The sequence below is a fragment of the Caretta caretta genome, chromosome 12 (assembly GCF_965140235.1).
Source record: "Caretta caretta isolate rCarCar2 chromosome 12, rCarCar1.hap1, whole genome shotgun sequence".
NCBI lineage: Eukaryota > Metazoa > Chordata > Testudines > Cheloniidae > Caretta > Caretta caretta.
The window spans coordinates 3175905-3194379 of NC_134217.1; the positions used below are offsets into that span (position 1 = coordinate 3175905).

The 18475-nt window shown below is 46.9% G+C and overlaps 1 protein-coding gene across 12 annotated transcripts in view; it reads left to right on the forward strand.

The window, feature by feature from the left end:
• Window positions 1-18475, forward strand: part of HYDIN (HYDIN axonemal central pair apparatus protein) — a 451680-nt gene that overhangs the window by 61430 nt on the left and 371775 nt on the right. For 10 of the 12 annotated variants that reach the window (XR_012664515.1, XR_012664516.1, XM_048816820.2 and 7 more), the window contains one exon: window positions 707-841. The exons of 1 other annotated variant lie outside the window; for it this stretch is intronic. Coding sequence is in view for 8 of the 11 variants with exons in the window: in XM_048816820.2 (XP_048672777.2) it covers window positions 707-841 (135 nt within the window). In the remaining 3 variants the exon portion in view is untranslated. Of the gene's footprint in view, window positions 1-706; window positions 842-18475 lie in introns of those variants that run through there. One more of the 12 variants, XM_075118259.1, reaches the window with a different exon arrangement.

The window sequence follows — 18475 nt, forward strand, 5'->3', positions numbered from 1 at the left end:
CCTTCTCAACCCTTTTTAGCAGGGGCCGCAGCCTGGCAGGTAACTGGGCCAGAGCTCTCCTCTGCTCCTCCAAGCCTGCCCAGCACTTCTCTGTCCAAGGTGCTATCTCCTTACCTCAGGAGCCAGTCCTCCTCCCTTGCTAGTCAGGGAGAGACTGTCTTCTCCTTTGCTAGGCAGCCTTTATATAGGACCCAGCCTGGCCCTGATTGGCCACCTCTTCCCTTGCCTTCATTGGGTCTCCACAGGCCTTTGCTGATTGGCTGCTGGTCTGCGCAACCTCTGTGGCCTGTTCCAACCCTTTTTCTCATGGAGTGCGGCAGCTGCCCCACTACACCCCCACCCAGAATTGTTTGAGATCTGGGTCTGGTAGCCCCACTCCTTACGCTGAGGGAGGGGCCTTTAGATGTGGGCAGGCTCGTGCACACCTATCCCCAGATGTTCAATAGGTACTGGAAGGTGCTTCAGTACTATGGTGATGAGCACAGTGCAAGAGCCTACATAGAATAGAATAAATGGCCCACTGCCAACTCAAACTCAACACATCAAAAAGTTTAATGTCTCTCCATTTCCCCTATAATAAACTAATTGCACTTAACCTTTAGGGAGCACTAAGGATCAATATCCCCATTTGATGACTAGGATGATTTCTTTCTCTTTGCCCTTCCATGTGGATTGCATAATCTTATATTTTACATGTCTCCTACAGATTCCCCGGTTGGTGAAAGTCATCCTGGAGAGTTCTCCTTATTTCAGAGTTATCAGTCCCAATGATGTGGGTCACAAAGTAGCACCGGGCATGGCATCTACCTTCCACATCCTCTTCATTCCTGAGGAGAACAAGGTAACACCAACACCCTTAAAGGGATCGGTGCCTTTTAAACATTGAATATGCACACAAAGGGCTAGATTCTGGCCAATAAAACAGGTGTAAATCCAGAGTAACCTTTCTGATTTCAGTGGAGTTACTCTGGACCCAGCCTACTGCGATAGCAGGAGAACACCCACTATTCCTTTGTGAAGGGTATCCTTTAACAGACTGGACGTTCCTTTTGCCTGTTGTTCTGTAATCTGTCAACCTATTTTCGGGGCTCTTTTCATCCTTCAATACCCAAGGGATTTAAGGTGTAACTCAGGGGTTCTCAAATTGCAGGTTGTGACGCTGCAGGGGGTGTGAAGTTATTCCGTGGGGGGTCATGAGCTGTCAGCCTCCCCCAACTCCACTTCACCTCCAGCATTTATAATGGTGTTAAATATTTTTAAAGTGTTTTTAATTTATAAGGGGGGTCACACTCAGCGGCTTGTTGCATGAAAGGGGTGACCAGTACAAAAGTCTGAGCCCTGCTGGACTGTAACTCCTATCAGAGAACTGCTTAAGCACCTGTGGGCTGATAGATTATGCACCATACAATCAAACATAGGGCTTTCTGCATGACTGTACATATTTTGAGTTACTGAACCAATTATAAAGACCAACGCCTAAACTTTCAAAAGTGATCAGTGATTTTGGGGGCCCAACATGGGCCCCTTGAAAGAGGCCTGATTTCCAGTGGGGGGATGTTCAGCACTTTCTGAAAATCTGGCCACTTTAAGGTGTCTCAGGTTGGACACTGAAAAATGGAGACACTCAAGTTCGATAGTTCTTTAGGCCTAAAGTCTTTTTTAACCAATCTGTGTATGATTTCATTGCAGTCCACTTACCACAGTTCAAGAACCACTGTTTTAGACTAACTGGCAAGGGACAGTGTGGAATTCTGGGAGGGTACGGGTATTTGATAGGCCACACTTGGGATTACATTGCTGCTGTTTCTCCCTTTTTATATGGGATCTGTATGTATGAGTGGGAAGACACATACACAGATGTTCAGTTATACCTATAGGAATGCAATAGAATCATAGAATCATAGAATATCAGGGTTGGAAGGGACCTCAGGAGGTCATCTAGTCCAACCCCCTGCTCAAAAGCAGGACCAATCCCCAATTAAATCATCCCAGCCAGGGCTTTGTCAAGCCTGACCTTAAAAACTTCTAAGGAAGGAGATTCCACCACCTCCCTAGGCAACGCATTCCAGTGTTTCACCACCCTCCTAGTGAAAAAGTTTTTCCTAACATCCAACCTAAACCTCCCCCACTGCAACTTGCAATAGATTAGGGAAACCTATTCTTCATCTCTCCCCCTCCTCATTTTGGCCTGGGGAAAAGGAGATGACTTTTAAAAACTCTGTTTTTAGGCCTTACAGATATGCTGCGCCTGCAGCCATTCGCCTGCCTACATTCCAGTTGTCAATCAGGGAGAGGAAGTGCTACATGTGTGGCAGAGAGCCAGCTTGGCACAGACAAACTGAGCTCTAGATTTTCTTCATTAAGAATGTGCTCAGTGTGCTGCAAAGGGCTTAGTGGTACTTCCTATCTGAAAGATTCTGTGCAGAAATAAACAGGCATATACATTGTCCCACTGCCATGTTATCTCTGTCACACACATGTTGTCTCAAACCCAGTGTTTCTCGCATCGTAGGAGATTATAGTGCCAAATGTAAAGAAACGTCTTTTAATATTGGTTTGCCTGCCTCCTTTAGCCCTGTGCCATAAGGATACCTAGCAGCGTCTCTGTCTACCTACTGGCATCTCACCGCAGGATCTAGGCTACTATACCATTCCTTTGCTGAAAGTGTACAAATAACATTGCTGTGCTAGTAGTGAGTGCTAAGATGTCAACATTCACTATGGTGATCATGAGACTTGTTGGGGCAGAAGAAGATGTAGCAGCTGGGAAGGGTCATACGCATGGCAAGTTGATGCTTAAAGAGGTGCAGAGCAAATTTTTTACAGCATCCTAGTGTTAGTATGGTCCTTCATATAACCTGACTTGAAGTGGAAAGGTTAGGAATAGCTTTGTACTAGCCAGTGTTGGTGCACTAAGAGAGCTGAGGAGTTTGGTCCTCTCTTTGGACACAGTTGATTTCTTTTCTTTCATTTGTTGGTAGGTTTTGGATTGATTGTGTTCCCTTTTGTGTAATGTTTGGAAATGGAATAGTGTAATAGATGAAAATCCCCATGATCTGTATCCTGTTCCCCAGCAACATGAGCATGTGAAGTAATTGATTTTCCTCTGACAGGACTGAGAAGTTATTGAAAGTCATTAATGTTTGCAATAAAACTATGTTGGTATGGGAGGAAATTTTCAAGAGCGCCCAAGTGATTTAGGCTCCGAAGGTGGTCTCTCAAGTAGAAAGGACCCATGTTATTTAGGTCTTTATAAATCAAAGCCAGAACCTTAAATTCCTACAGGATTTAGCCCAATTCACCAGGTCCTAACGTTACAAATATGAAAAATGGTTCCTTAGAGCCATATTTTGAAAGCCGTCTGCATTGTGTTTGCAGTTGTGTGCATACAGAGTAACACTGATGCACGCATACTAGGCTCTGTACTTTGTACGTGCTAATGTATGGCCCACTTCTGCTCCCATTGTTGATGTTATGGGAGCAGGATCGTGCTACTAGAATCTTTTTTTAAATAGGGGGGGAGCCTTCTTGATGCTGAAATACTCCAGTAAATTAGTATGTAAGTTATGCCACTAGGACAAAATGTAGGTACGTGTGTGTGTGTGTGTATACACACACACACACATTATATATTCAAAAAGAAAAGGAGGACTTGTGGCACCTTAGAGACTAACACATTTATCTGAGCATAAGCTTTTGTGAGCTACAGCTCACTTCATCGGATGCAGTGAGCTGTAGCTCATGATGCTCAAATAAATGTGTTAGTCTCTAAGGTGCCACAAGTCCTCCTTTTCTTTTTGCAGATACAGACTAACGCGGCTGCTGCTCTGAAACCAGTATATATTCCGTGCTTGTTCCTGTAATCCCTCTTCAGGCATCTCACTTGTTTCAGCGCACGCATGCACACACATACACAATATGCCTGAAGAGGGATTACAGGGACAAGCACTGAATTATCCCACTTTATGCTAATAAAAGTTCAGTTTCCATAAATTGGGCATATCATCTGTGACTCTTGGTTAAGTGTGGTACTTTAAAAAGCACTAACCTTTCTCTGTTTGAGCTCTTCCCTGTTATTATTGGTTACCTGTAATTCTCTTAGCCTGAGTCTGATCTTACATACACTGGATAACTCTGACTTCAGATGAGTCATTTACAGAGGTATTGCACAGAGCAGGATCAGGGCCTGTGTGTTCTAAAGAAAAATAATTTGGATGCTGTCAGTGGCTGGAATGCCATGTGGCACGAGGCTTCATCCTGAGAATGGAGCATTTTCATATTATCTCTTAGCCTTGTGGGTCTGCCACACAATTGGGCAGTCAGTAAATAAATAAATAGCTGAAATGTAATTGGAATGTACTTTATAAATATGTAATGCAAATCTTTCCACTTGGCAACAATTCCAGTTCGTTACGCTAACTGCTTCTAATTTACACTGTTTTGTTTTATGGCTCTGTTTGTTTAATGTGGGTGTTCTTGTTCTGTAATGTGTTCTCGGGTGCTCTTGTATTTCTGTCTGACAGAATCTGTCTAATTGGAAACCTTTGCCGAGTTGATGGGCAAATAAACAATGGACAGGAATCTTCACGTTTTATGTGTGTCCTTCCAGATTATTAATAGATTATGATAAAAGAAAATTAAAGGGAAAGCAAGAGGCATATAAAACTATTTTACAGCACAGTTTATTCAATCTTCCGCCTCCTACTCTTTGCACCATAACAATGCCACATTTTTCAGGCAATACCAGCTTAGACGGGAGAGTTTGCAAAATTCATTACTGCTGCCAGTAATACTTTTTGATTAATATGAACTATGACAGGACAATGAGTTATTGTATTAGCAGAATTAAGTCCTTTTAAAATTGAGTCCAGCCTGTTAGAGATGTTTTGTAGCATATTGAAGGCATTCCTAGTATATCTTCAGGGGCAGGGTTCCTAAGGGAAGCGCTTATGTTCACTTCACGGAATGCCTTTCTGTAAAATTGAGTTGGGATCAAATTATCCCCTTATCAAGGACAAGAAAAACATAGTCCCTGATTGCAGGGTTCTCTGTGAATTGTTCATTTGTGGGAGGGGGATGTCCCCCATACAGCAAAACTGGCATGGGGTATTTGTGAGATTTCCAGAGTCTCTGCACTATTATCTAGTACACCACAGTTCTGCCTCCGTGGCCCCATGGTTCCGCCATGGAGCTGTGCTCCTCTACATTCTTGCCTGACTTTTAATTACATTGCAGTGGACCTGGTGATGTTCTTTGCAGCTATGATCAGGAAATAATTCATGCAGTATTTGTACTCAATTATATAGTTAAACGGACATATGAGAGCCACCTGGCCCATTGGGTAGTTATCAGACATGCCATTATGAAATGAAAATGTGCAAATCATCAAACTGGTGCAGAAATGAAGCCTTAGATTGCAGAGATCCTGAAACAATAATTCTTTGAGTGATGGTCCCTATGTGGATTTCAAACGCAGGTGCGCATGTGTGTTATGTGCCGGAGCTGGAACTGTTCATGGTAGTGTCTGTTGACCTCCACGTGTGTTGTGCTCCACTGTGTGAGATGTCCAAGGCTTTAAGAGGCTGTGCGGGTCGATGCCGCTCCAGTTTCCTCTTCCTGCTGCATGGCCAGAGTCAGAACCTGTCATAAATATAAAGGGAAGGGTAAACCCCTTTAAAATCCCTCCTGGCCAGAGGAAAAATCCTCTCACCTGTAAAGGGTTAAGAAGCTAAAGATAACCTCGCTGGCATCTGACCAAAATGACCAATGAGGAGACAAGATACATTCAAAAGCTGGGAAGAGGGAGAGAAACAAAGGGTCTGTGTCTGTCTGTATGCTGCTTTTGCTGGGGACAGAACAGGAATGGAGTCTTAGAACTTTTAGTAAGTAATCTAGCTGGATGTGTTAGATTATGATTTCTTTAAATGGCTGAGAAAAGAACTGTGCTGAATAGAATGACTATTCCTGTCTGTGTGTCTTTTTTGTAACTTAAGGTTTTGCCTAGAGGGATTCTCTATGTTTTGAATCTAATTACCCTGTAAGGTATCTACCATCCTGATTTTAGAGGTGATTCCTTTACTTCTATTAAAAGTCTTCTTGTAAGAAAACTGAATGCTTTTTCATTGTTCTCAGATCCAAGGGTTTGGGTCTGTGGTCACCTATGCAAATTGGTGAGGATTTTTACCAAACCTTCCCCAGGAAGTGGGGTGCAAGGGTTGGGAGGATTTTGGGGGGAAAGACATGTCCAAACTACGTTTCCCAGTAAACCCAGTTAAAGTCTGGTGGTGGCAGTGGAAATTCCAAGGGCAAAGGGCAAAATTAATTTGTACCTTGGGGAAGTTTTAACCTAAGCTGGTAAAAGTAAGCTTAGGAGGTTTTCATGGAGGTCCCCACATCTGTACCCTAGAGTTCAGAGTGGGGGAGGAACTTGACATGGTGGCAGAGTGGTGGGATTAACCTGAAATCATTTTGAGATCAATTTGAGATTTTTTTGAGCCAGAAATACAGATTTTAAAAAGGAAATATTTTTTTTCCTTTGGAGCTGCCGGAAAGGAGGTCCAACTGAAAGCAGCTAGTTTTTTCTCTGCTTTGGGGCCAGAGCAGAGACAAAAGGGGATTATCTTTGTGAATTGCAGGTTTTCTTTGCCTGGAGGCAGAGTAATTAACTCCTGCAGGGAAATTCACAGTCTTCACAAACCAGAGTTTTTTTTTCCCCTAAAAGTAAATGGGGGGGGGGTGTTCTACCCATTTGCCTGGAGACAAAAGTGGCAGGGGTTTTTTATAGAATTTTTTTTTTTTTTTACAAGGAGCACAGGTTTGAAAGGAATTTTTTTTTTCTTTGGGCTGCTGGTAAGCAGGTTTCCAAGTAGTTAGAGGTTTTTTGCTTTGATTTGGGGCCAGAGCAGAGACAAAGGGAATTGTCTTTTTCTGTAGGCTGACAATCACTATCAGAGAATAGGTATCCTATTCCAGCACAGCAAAATTTTACAGCCAAGTTTTGTTTGTTTATTTCTAAACCTCGGGAGTAAAGTTAGTTAAAAACAGAGAGGTTAGGATGACAGATTCCACGGCTCAACAAAAGCTGGAATTAGCCAGATTTCAGGCTGAGGAAAAACAAAAGGAACATGAAAGACAGATAGAACTCATGTGGCTGGAGAAGGAGGTACAGGAGGTTGCCCACAGGAGGGAAATGGAGGCAAGGGCCAAAGAACTGGAGGAGAAGGAAAAAGAGAGGAAGCATGTGGAGGAGATGGAGAAGATAAAGGCTGAGCAGAATATACCAACAAACCCTAGCAATCCTTCTCCAGGTACCACTTCCCATCCCAGAAAGTTCCCCACCTACAAGGCAGGCGATGATACGGAGGCCTTCTTAGAAAACTCCGAAAGGGCCTGCCTTGGGTACAGCATCTCTACCGACCAATACATGGTAGAGCTGAGGCCGCAGCTCAGTGGACCCTTAGCTGAGGTGGCGGCTGAAATGCCTAAAGAACACATGAACAAGTATGAACTGTTTAAATCCAAGGCGAGAGTCAGAATGGGGATAACACCCGAGCATTCTCGTCGGCGGTTCAGAGCCCTAAGGTGGAAACCAGACATGTCATTTACCCGACATGCCTACCACATTGTGAAACATTGGGATGCCTGGATATCAGGAGCAAGTGTTGAATCTCCAGTAAATTTGCCCTTCCTAATGCAAATGGAACAATTCTTAGAGGGTGTTCCTGAGGAAATAGAAAGATACATCCTAGATGGGAAGCCCAAACCTGTAATTGAGGCAGGAGAGATTGGAGCCAGATGGGTGGAGGTGGCAAAGAAGAAGAAAACTGGTCGCAGTTGGAATGGAGACCAGAAGGGACAACCCCAGACCACACCCTATTACCGGGGGCCGCCTAACCTCCTAACCCTAACCCATCTACCTCCTAAAGAACCCTTCAGACACCTTATTGTCCCACCCACCCTGTTCTCCAGCAACCCGCCTCGCCCCAATGACCCATCAGCTGGACGATGTTTTATGTAACGAGCTGGGCATGTAAAGGCCAACTGCCCCAAGAACCCCAACAGATTACAGTTCATTGCATCGGAATCACACCAGAGGTCCGCAGGCCCAGATACCTCCCAGATACCCTTGGAGCGGAGGGAAACTGTGAGTGTGGGCAGGAAGAAGGTCACTGCATGGAGGGACACCGAAGCACAAGTGTCAGCGATCCATGCTTCCTTAGTGGACCCCAGTTTAATCAATCCAGAGATCCAAGTGACGATTCAACCCTTCAAGTTCAACTCTTTCGATTTGCCTACAGCCAAGTTGCCTGTCCAGTACCAGGGCTAGTCAGGAACGTGGACTTTTGCAGTCTATGATGATTATCCCATCCCCATGCTGTTGGGGGAAGACTTGGCCAATCATGTGAAGCGGGCCAAGAGGGTGGGAATGGTCACCCGCAGCCAGGCTAAACAAGCCGTAAGGCCTAGCTCTGTTCCAGAAACTTCTATCAGGACCCGCTCAGAGGTGATGGACCCGGACCCCAGGCCAATGTCTGCAACAGCAGTAGTGGATCCAGTCCCAGAGACCCAGACGGAACCAGTCCCAGAACCGGAACCAGCGGAACAACCAGCATCAGACCCATTGCCAGCACTGAATCCAGTACTTGCAACCTCAACACCAGAGGGCCCCACCGAACCTGAACCGGCAGCAGCCCATAACCCTACACAAAAGGCTCAGCCGGAGCCTGAACCCCAACAGAGTGTCCCAGCGAAGAGCGGTTCACAGTCAACGGAAACAGCCCCATCCCCTACATCGCTTCCAGAGGGACCAAGCATAGGTCCACAATCCAATGAGGAACTGATGTTTCCAGCATCAAGGGAACAGTTTCAGACCGAACAGGAAGCAGATGGAAGCCTCCAGAGAGCTTGGGCGGCGGCACGGAGCAAACCACCGCCTCTCAGCTCTTCTAATTGATCCAGGTTTGTTGTAGAAAGAGGACTTTTATACAAGGAAACTCTTTCTGGTGGACACCAGGAAGACTGGCATCCTCAGAGACAGTTGGTAGTTCCAACTAAATACCGGGCCAAGCTTTTGAGCTTAGCCCACGATCACCCTAGTGGCCATGCTGGAGTGAACAGGACCAAAATCCATTTGGGGGGGTCATTCCACTGGGAGGGAATGGGCAAGGATGTTTCTACCTATGTCCGGTCTTGTGAAGTATGCCTAAGAGTGGGAAAACCCCAAGACCAAGTCAAAGCCCCTCTCCAGCCACTCCCCATCATTGAAGTTCCATTTCAGCGAGTAGCTGTGGATATTCTGGGTCCTTTTCCAAAAAAGACACCCAGAGGAAAGCAGTACATACTGACTTTCATGGATTTTGCCACCCGATGGCCGGAAGCAGTAGTTCTAAGCAACACCAGGGCTAAAAGTGTGTGCCAGGCACTAGCAGACATTTTTGCCAGGGTAGGTTGGCCCTCCAACATCCTCACAGATGCAGGGACTAATTTCCTGGCAGGAACTATGGAAAACCTTTGGGAAGCTCATGGGGTAAATCACTTGGTTGCCACTCCTTACCCCCATCAAACAAATGGCATGGTGGAGAAGTTTAATGGAACTTTGGGGGCCATGATACGTAAATTCGTAAATGAGCACTCCAATGATTGGGACCTAGTGTTGCAGCAGTTGCTCTTTGCCTACAGAGCTGTACCACATCCCAGTTTAGGGTTTTCCCCATTTGAACTTGTATATGGCCGTGAGGTTAAGGGGCCATTGCAGTTGGTGAAGCAGCAATGGGAGGGATTTACACCTTCTCCAGGAACTAACATTCTGGACTTTGTAACCAACTTACAAAACACCCTCCGAACCTCTTTAGCCCTTGCTAAAGAAAACTTACAGGATGCTCAAAAAGAGCAAAAAGCCTGGTATGATAAACATGCCAGAGAGCGTTCCTTCAAAGTAGGAGACCAGGTCATGGTCTTAAAGGCGCTCCAGGCCCATAAAATGGAAGCATCGTGGGAAGGACCATTCACGGTCCAGGAGCGCCTGGGAGCTGTTAATTATCTCATAGCATTCCCCACCTCCAACCGAAAGCCTAAGGTGTACCATATTAATTCTCTAAAGCCCTTTTATTCCAGAGAATTAAAGGTTTGTCAGTTTACAGCCCAGGGAGGAGACGATGCTGAGTGGCCTGAAGGTGTCTACTGCGAAGGGAAAAGTGCTGGTGGTGTGGAAGAGGTGAACCTCTCCATGACCCTTGGGCGTATGCAGCGACAGCAGATCCAGGAGCTGTGCACTAGCTACGCGCCAATGTTCTCAACCACCCCAGGACTGACTGAACGGGCATACCACTCCATTGACACAGGTAATGCTCACCCAATTAAAGTTCAACCTTACCAGGTGTCTCCTCAAGCTAAAACTGCTATAGACTGGGAGATCCAGGATATGTTACAGATGGGTGTAATCCGCCCCCTGGAAGTGCATGAGCACCTCCAGTGGTTCTAGTTCCCAAACCAGATGGGGAGATACGTTTTTGCGTGGACTACCGTAAACTAAATGCTGTAACTCGCCCAGACAACTATCCAATGCCACGCACAGATGAACTATTAGAGAAACTGGGATGGGCCCAGTTCATCTCTACCTTGGACTTAACCAAGGGGTACTGGCAAGTACCGCTAGATGAATCCGCCAAGGAAAGGTCAGTCTTCACCACACATCTCGGGCTGTATGAATTTAATGTACTCCCTTTCGGGCTGCGAAATTCACCCACCACCTTCCAAAGACTTGTAGATGGTCTCCTAGCGGGATTAGGAGAATATGCAGTCGCCTACCTTGACGATGTGGCCATATTTTCGGATTCCTGGGCAGAACACGTGGAACATCTACAAAAAGTCCTTGAGCGCATGAGGGAGGCAGGACTAACTGTTAAGGCTAAGAAGTGTCAAATAGGCCTAAACAGAGTGACTTACCTTGGACACCAGGTGGGTCAAGGAACTATCAGCCCCCTACAGGCCAAAGTGGATGCTATCCAAAAGTGGCTTGTTCCAAAGTCAAAGAAACAGGTTCAATCCTTCTTAGGCTTGGCCGGTTATTACACACGATTTGTACCACAATACAGGCAAATCGCCGCCCCACTGACAGACCTAACCAAAAAGAAAAGGCCAAATGCCGTTCAGTGGATCGAAGAGTGTCAGAAGGCCTTTAACCAGCTTAAAGCGACACTCATGTCTGACCCTGTGCTAAGGGCCCCAGACTTTGACAAACCACAGATGCGTCCGAGCGTGGTGTGGGAGCAGTTTTAATGCAGAAAGGACCTGATCAAGAATTCCACCCTATAGTGTTTCTCAGCAAAAAACTGTCTGAGAGGGAAAGCAACTGGTCAGTCAGTGAAAAAGAATGTTACACCATTGTCTATGCCCTGGAAAAGCTACGCCCATATGTTTGGGGACGGCGTTTCCATCTGCAAACCTACCATGCTGCACTACAGTGGCTTCATACTGCCACGGGAAATAACAAAAAACTTATTCGGTGGAGTTTAGCTCTCCAAGATTTTGATTTCGACATCCAACACATCTCAGGAGCTTCTAACAAAGTGGCTGATGCACTCTCCCATGAAAGTTTCCCAGAATCAACTGGTTAAAATCGTCCTTGAGATGTGGAAAATATTGTTAGTCTTTATGTACTTGGTAGTATATTTAGAGATGCATGTGTCTTATTAACTCTGTTTTTCCTAGAGCTCCAGGAAGAAATCCCAGCCAGCGTTTCACCCTAGCTGAGATTTGGGGGGCGTGTCATAAATATAAAGGGAAGGGTAAACCCCTTTAAAATCCCTCCTGGCCAGAGGAAAAATCCTCTCACCTGTAAAGGGTTAAGAAGCTAAAGGTAACCTCGCTGGCACCTGACCAAAATGACCAATGAGGAGACAAGATACTTTCAAAAGCTGGGAGGAGGGAGAGAAACAAAGGGTCTGGGTCTGCCTGTATGCTGCTTTTGCCAGGGACAGAACAGGAATGGAGTCTTAGAACTTTTAGTAAGTAATCTAGCTAGGTATGTGTTAGATTATGATTTCTTTAAATGGCTGAGAAAAGAACTGTGCTGAATAGAATGACTATTCCTGTCTGTGTGTCTTTTTTGTAACTTAAGGTTTTGCCTAGAGGGATTCTCTATGTTTTGAATCTAATTACCCTGTAAGGTATCTACCATCCTGATTTTAGAGGTGATTCCTTTACTTCTATTAAAAGTCTTCTTGTAAGAAAACTGAATGCTTTTTCATTGTTCTCAGATCCAAGGGTTTGGGTCTGTGGTCACCTATGCAAATTGGTGGGGATTTTTACCAAACCTCCCCCAGGAAGTGGGATGCAAGGGTTGGGAGGATTTTTGGGGGAAAGACATGTCCAAACTACGTTTCCCAGTAAACCCAGTTAAAGTTGGGTGGTGGCAGTGGAAATTCCAAGGGCAAAGGGTAAAATTAATTTGTACCTTGGGGAAGTTTTAACCTAAGCTGGTAAAAGTAAGCTTAGGAGGTTTTCATGCAGGTCCCCACATCTGTACCCTAGAGTTCAGAGTGGGGGAGGAACCTTGACAGAACCCCTGTTCCTCGGTGATCTTAACTCGCTAAGAGAACTGCTCTTCGTCTTTGCTGTATATAGTTTCTAGTTAGAGAGTTGTCTGTTACTTTTTATTAGTTTGTTTGTTTTCCTTGGGCTTTTCCCCTTCAGGGTTCTTTTTTCTCCCCGACCTGGGGACTATGCCCCGACAAGCCAGCTTCAAGAACTGGGCCTTGTGCTCTCACTCCTTTTCAGTGAGTAACGAGCACACTCGTTGCCTTTACTCTCTTGGTGAAGCCCACGTTGTCTCTTGCTGCTCCATCTGCCGCTTGTTTCCATCCCAGACTTGAGCAGCTCATGAACTTTGCTTCTGCAAATGTCTGATGGGGGAGGTGGTGCACCCACATGTGCAACCAAACCCAGCTCCGATGGACCCACTGAAATGGGACCCGTCACCCAAGGTGAGCACTTCACTGAGCCCCTCACTGGCAGCACTGTCACACTCATCGAAGCCCCACCTCATGCACAAGAAGCACAGACATAAGGGCAGCTCCCTGATGGGGACTGTCTCTAAATGCAGTGTTACCTTCCCAAGCTGTTAGGTCGGGTGAGAAGTTGTGCGCAGCTGTGGATAGTCCTGCTCTGAAGAAGGCTCGTATGGCGCATCACTCCAAATGCTGTCGTACGCCACCATCCCCATCTTCTGCTCCAGCACCTGGGCCTCCTCCTTTGCCCTTGGCACCATCGATGCTGCCAGCACCTTCTGGCCTGTAACGCCCAGTCCCGCACATTCCAGGGTAATTATCACCCCTGACACCATCGGCTGAGCTCGTGCTGCCTTTTGCTGGCTCTCCCACACACTCTGGACCTCCGCCTGTTCCAAGACTACATTCTCCAGTGGATGAGCCCCTCGTGCTCCATCCTTCTCTGCTGGCTCCAGTGATGGATGAGCCCCTTCTACTTGTTGAATTCCCTCTCGGACCTCATCTTGCACTGATGGCCCCTCCCTTGCTGGACCATTCTTCTGAATCTGAGTGGTCTCCAATCTAGACACAGCCTTCTCTCCTGCCTGGTCCTACAGCTCAGACTCTCTCCACCTGTCCTACCCACCGACATACTGACCCGTGGTTCTTCTACCTGCAGGCACCTCTGATGCCTGGTGATCCGTATTCCTGTCCCTATTCACCTGCTTTGGACCCCTACCATGATTGTGGGATGCACCACCCGCATCACCACCTATTTTCCACCCATACTGCAACTTTCCATGATGAGTCTCTGGGTGCTTCTGCTCCATCAGCCCTGTGGGCACCAGCTGCAACGTTGGCCCCTGTGGTCCCCGCGGGTGCCTCTTCGTTCCTGGACGATGCCCTCATTTCACTCTCCCTCTCGCCACCTGATGACCATGCCCAATACCAGAGCTTGCTTGGCTGCTGAGCTTAATCTCTCAATGGAGGACATTCAGGACTTCCAGGACCAATTCCTGGACATTCTCCAGGACCTTCCTGTATTGCCTTGCCCATCCATGATGCCATCTTGCAGCCAGCTCAGGCTGTTTAGCATGCATCAGCCTCCTGTGCTGAGGTGGGTGGAACGCTGCTACTTTGTGCTGTCTAAGGATACGGACTTTCTCTTTACCCACCTGCCACCCAACTCCCTGGTAGCCCACATGGCCACCGAATGTGCTAAGTCAGAAACACTTTAAATCCACCCCTCCTGACCACACTGCCAAAAAGCTGAACTTGCTCGGCCACAAGGTATCTTCGTCCACGGGTCTACCTGTTCTGCATTGCCAGGTACCAGGCTGTTCTTGCAAAGTATGAGTTCCTGTCCTATTCCAAGCTGGTGGTTTTTCAGAACTTCTTCCCTCCAGAAAAGCAGCAGGACTTTCAGCATCTGTTGGATGAGGGCAAGCTGGTGGCCAAGGTAGCTCTCTAGGCTGCTGTTGATACCCTGCCACCACTGCGTCATGCTCCCTGGCATCCGGAGTGTGCTCCATTGCGATTCTTGGCTCCAGTCTAGCGGTTTCCCTAAGGAGGTCCAGACAACTCTTGAGGACCTTCCCTTTGACAATCATAAGCTATTTAGTGACAAGATGGACGAGTCCCTCCTCTCCCTTAAGGACTCCTACAGCGCCCTCTGGTTGCTGGGCATTTATACTCCGGCCCTGACCTGCCAACAGCAATGCTACTTCTTCCACCCTTGCCCTCAAGCCGCTTACTAGCAGTACCCTCAACAGCCACCTGATTTGCCTTGCTGCTATCCACACTCACAGCGACCTTGACATTTTTCCTCTGCTGCTTCCACCTTCCACCACCATCTGTCTAAGCAATCTCTTTGACTCTTTTCTCGAGACCAATGAAGCCTCCTCCATTTCTCCGGCCACACCATGGATCGCCTTCGGGGGTCGTCTTGCCCTCTTTGCCCACAACTGGGCAGGATCACTTCTGATTGTTGGGTGCTGGACATCATCATCAGGGCTACCTTATCAAATTCCTCTTCTTCCCTCCTTGTCATGCGCCCAGTGGCTGCCCTTTAGACCCTTCCCAGAGCCATCTCCTCCATGAGGAAGTGACCGCCCTCCTCCAAAAGGGCATCATAGAATCCGTGCCATAGCGCTACCATGGCCGTGGTTTTTATTCCCCCTATTTCCTCATCCTGAAGACAGGGGGTGGTTGTCAGGGTTCCCTCCCCACTCTGAACTCTGGGGTACAGATGTGGGGACCCGCATGAAAGACCCCCTAAGCTTATTACTACCAGCTTAGGTTAAAAACTTCCCCAAGGCACAAATCCTTTCCTTGTTCTTGGACGGTATTGCTGCCACCACCAAGTGATTTAGACAAAGATTCAGGAAAAAGACCACTTGGAGTCCCTATTTCCCCAAAATATCCCCCCAAGCACCTTCTCCCCCTTTCCTGGGGAGGCTTGAGAATAATATACCAACCAATAGGTTAACAAATTGAGCACAGACCAGACTCTTGGGTTTTTAGGACACTAAAAACCAATCAGGTTCTTAAAAGAAGAACTTAATTATAAAGAAAAAAGTAAAAGAAGCACCTCTGTAAAATCAGGATGGAAGGTAACTTTACAGAGTAATAAAAAGATTTAAAACACAGAGGATTCCCCTCTAGGCTCAGCTTCAAAGTTACAAAAACAGGAATAAATGTCCGTCTTAGCATAGGGAAAATGCACAAGCTAAAACAAAAGATAATCTAATGTATTTCCTTGCTATTACTTACAATTCCTGTAATTTTAGGTGTATCATTTCAGTAGGAGCTGGGTTACCTGCTTCATCTCTCTCTTTGTCCTGAGAGGTAACAAAAACAAAGAGAACAAACAAAACCTCCCTTCCCCACCCCCAGATTTGAAAGTATCGTCTTTCCCCATTGGTCCTTTTGGTCAGGTGCCAACCAGGTTATTTGAGCTTCTTAACCCCTTACAGGTACAGGACGGATTTTATGCTACCCTTAGCAGTATGTTTATGACAGTGGTCTTCATCCCATTCTGAATCTCTACTCCATGAACAAGTTTATTTGCAAGTTTTGCTTGATTATCCCTTCCCTCCTCCGTGGAGCTTGGTTTGCAGCTCTCAATATGAAAGATGCATACTTCCACATAGACATCCACCCTGCTCATCGCAAATTCCTTCCCTTCCAGGTGGGGAGTTCCCATTACCAATTCCCTGTCTTGCCCTTTGGAATTGCAATTGCCCCCCCACCCCCCACATCTTCACTAAGGTCTTCATGGTCGTGGTGCCCTATATGTGCCACCTCTGCCATTCCCTCTTCCCCTACCTGGACGACTGGCTCCTTGTGGCACCATCTTTCCCCCTTCTCCTTGCTACTATCCAGACCCTCTGAGCCCTCATCGACAGCTTGGGGATCTGCATCAATGAGGAAAAGTCTATCCTTGCCTCTACCCGCACGCTCACCTTCATAGGGGCACGTCTGGACTCTGTCTCACCTTTCTTCTCACAGACCACTTTGCTGCTCTTATCATGATGCTCCGCCACTGCCCATGAACGTGTGTCCATCAGTGCCTCTCCCTCCTGGGCCATATGGTGGCCTGTACCATGGTCATGCCATTTGCCTGCCTCCATATGCGTTGTCTTCAGCTCTGCAGCTCTGTCTATGTCCTGCAGTCGGACCCCCTGAACAATCTGGTTGTCATCCCTCCCACTGTTTTGGCTTCCCTCACCTGATGGTGCAACCCATCTGTGGTTCTAACAGGCATTACGTTCATGTCCCCCATGTTCAGCACTACTTTCACCACAGATGCCTCACTCATGGGCTGGGGCACCGACCTCGACAGCCGCCCAGGCCAAGGACTTTGGTCAGCAAGCATCATGCAGATGCACATCATCATTCTGGAACTATAGGCGGTGCACCTGGCTTGTCAGGCCTTCCTGCCCTTCTTCTGGTTCCCATCATATTCAACTTATGTCTGACAACATGATGGTGTTTGTATATATCAACAAACAGGACAGAGTCAGGTCTCCTTCCCTCTGTGTGGAGGTCATCCTTCTTTGGAACTGGTGCCTCCAGCACAGAGTCACCCTTCACGCTGTGCACCTCCTGGGCACCAGCAACTTATTGGCGGACAGGATCAGCCAGTCCTTCCACACCAACCACGAATGGGAACTCCATGACTCCACTCTCCGGTCCATCTGTTATCTGTGGGGCACATCATGCTGGGATCTCTTTGCAACATTGGAGAACTACAAGCTTTTTCCCTCTTCTGCTCCAGGGAACTCTTGGCCCAGGTTCATAGGGTAATGCTCTTCTCCTCCCCTGGACCTCAGATCTCCACTACACCTTCCCATCCATTCCCCTTGTCAGGGTTCCTTCCCCACTCTGAACTCTAGGGTACAGATGTGGGACCTGCATGAAAAACCCCCTAAGCTTATTTCTACAAGCTTAGGTTAAAACTTCCCCAAGGCACAAAGTCTTTGCCCTTGGTTTAGTTAAACACTGCCACCACCAAGTGATTTAACAAACAATCAGGGAAAGGGCCACTTGGAGTTCCTATTTCCCCAAAATAATCCCCCCCCAAGCCCCTTATACCTCCTTTCCTGGAGAGGCTTGAGAATAAACAAGATAAGCACAGACCAGCCTTGGATTTTTAAGACCCAAAAACCCCAATCAGATTCTTAAAAAACAGAACTTTATTAGAAGAGCAAAAAAAGATAAGAGAACAACTCTGTAAGATCAGAATGGAAGATAATCTTACAGGCAGTCAGATTCAAAACATAGAGAATCCCTCTAGGCAAAACCTTTAAGTTACAAAAAGACACAAAAACAGGAATACACATTTCCTCCAGCACAGTGAATTTCACAAGCCAAAACAAAGAAAACCTAACACATTTTCTAGCTAGATTACTTACTAACTTTACAGAAGTTGGAGGGCTTGCATCCTTGATCTGTTCCCAGCAAAGGTAACACACAGACAGACAAAAGCCTCCCCCCCCCCCCGATTTGAAAGTATCTTTTTCCCTCATTGGTCATTTTGGGTCAGGTGCCAGCCAGGTTATCTGAGCTTCTTAACCCTTTACAGGTAAAAGGACTTTGCCTCTGGCCAGGAGGGATTTTATAGCACTGTATACAGAAAGGTGGTTACCCTTCCCTTTATATTTATGACACCCTCCTTCCCCAGGTCCTGCGCAAAGTACGGAAGGACCGAGTGACGGTTATCCTTGTAGCTTCCTCCTGGCCTGACCAGTATTGGTGCACTGATGATCTCTGCCTCTGTGCTCACCCCCTGATTCCTCTTCCAACCCTCCCAGATCTCCTAACACAGGTGCACGTCCAGCTGCGACACCCCAACCTGAGCCCTCTCCACCTCACAGCATGGTATTTGGTTGGGGCTCATGTGTACACCAGGCTTGCTCCACCCCCATCTGAGACATCCTCACTTGTAGCAGATGCCAATCCACTCAAACTTGTTATCAAGCAAAGTG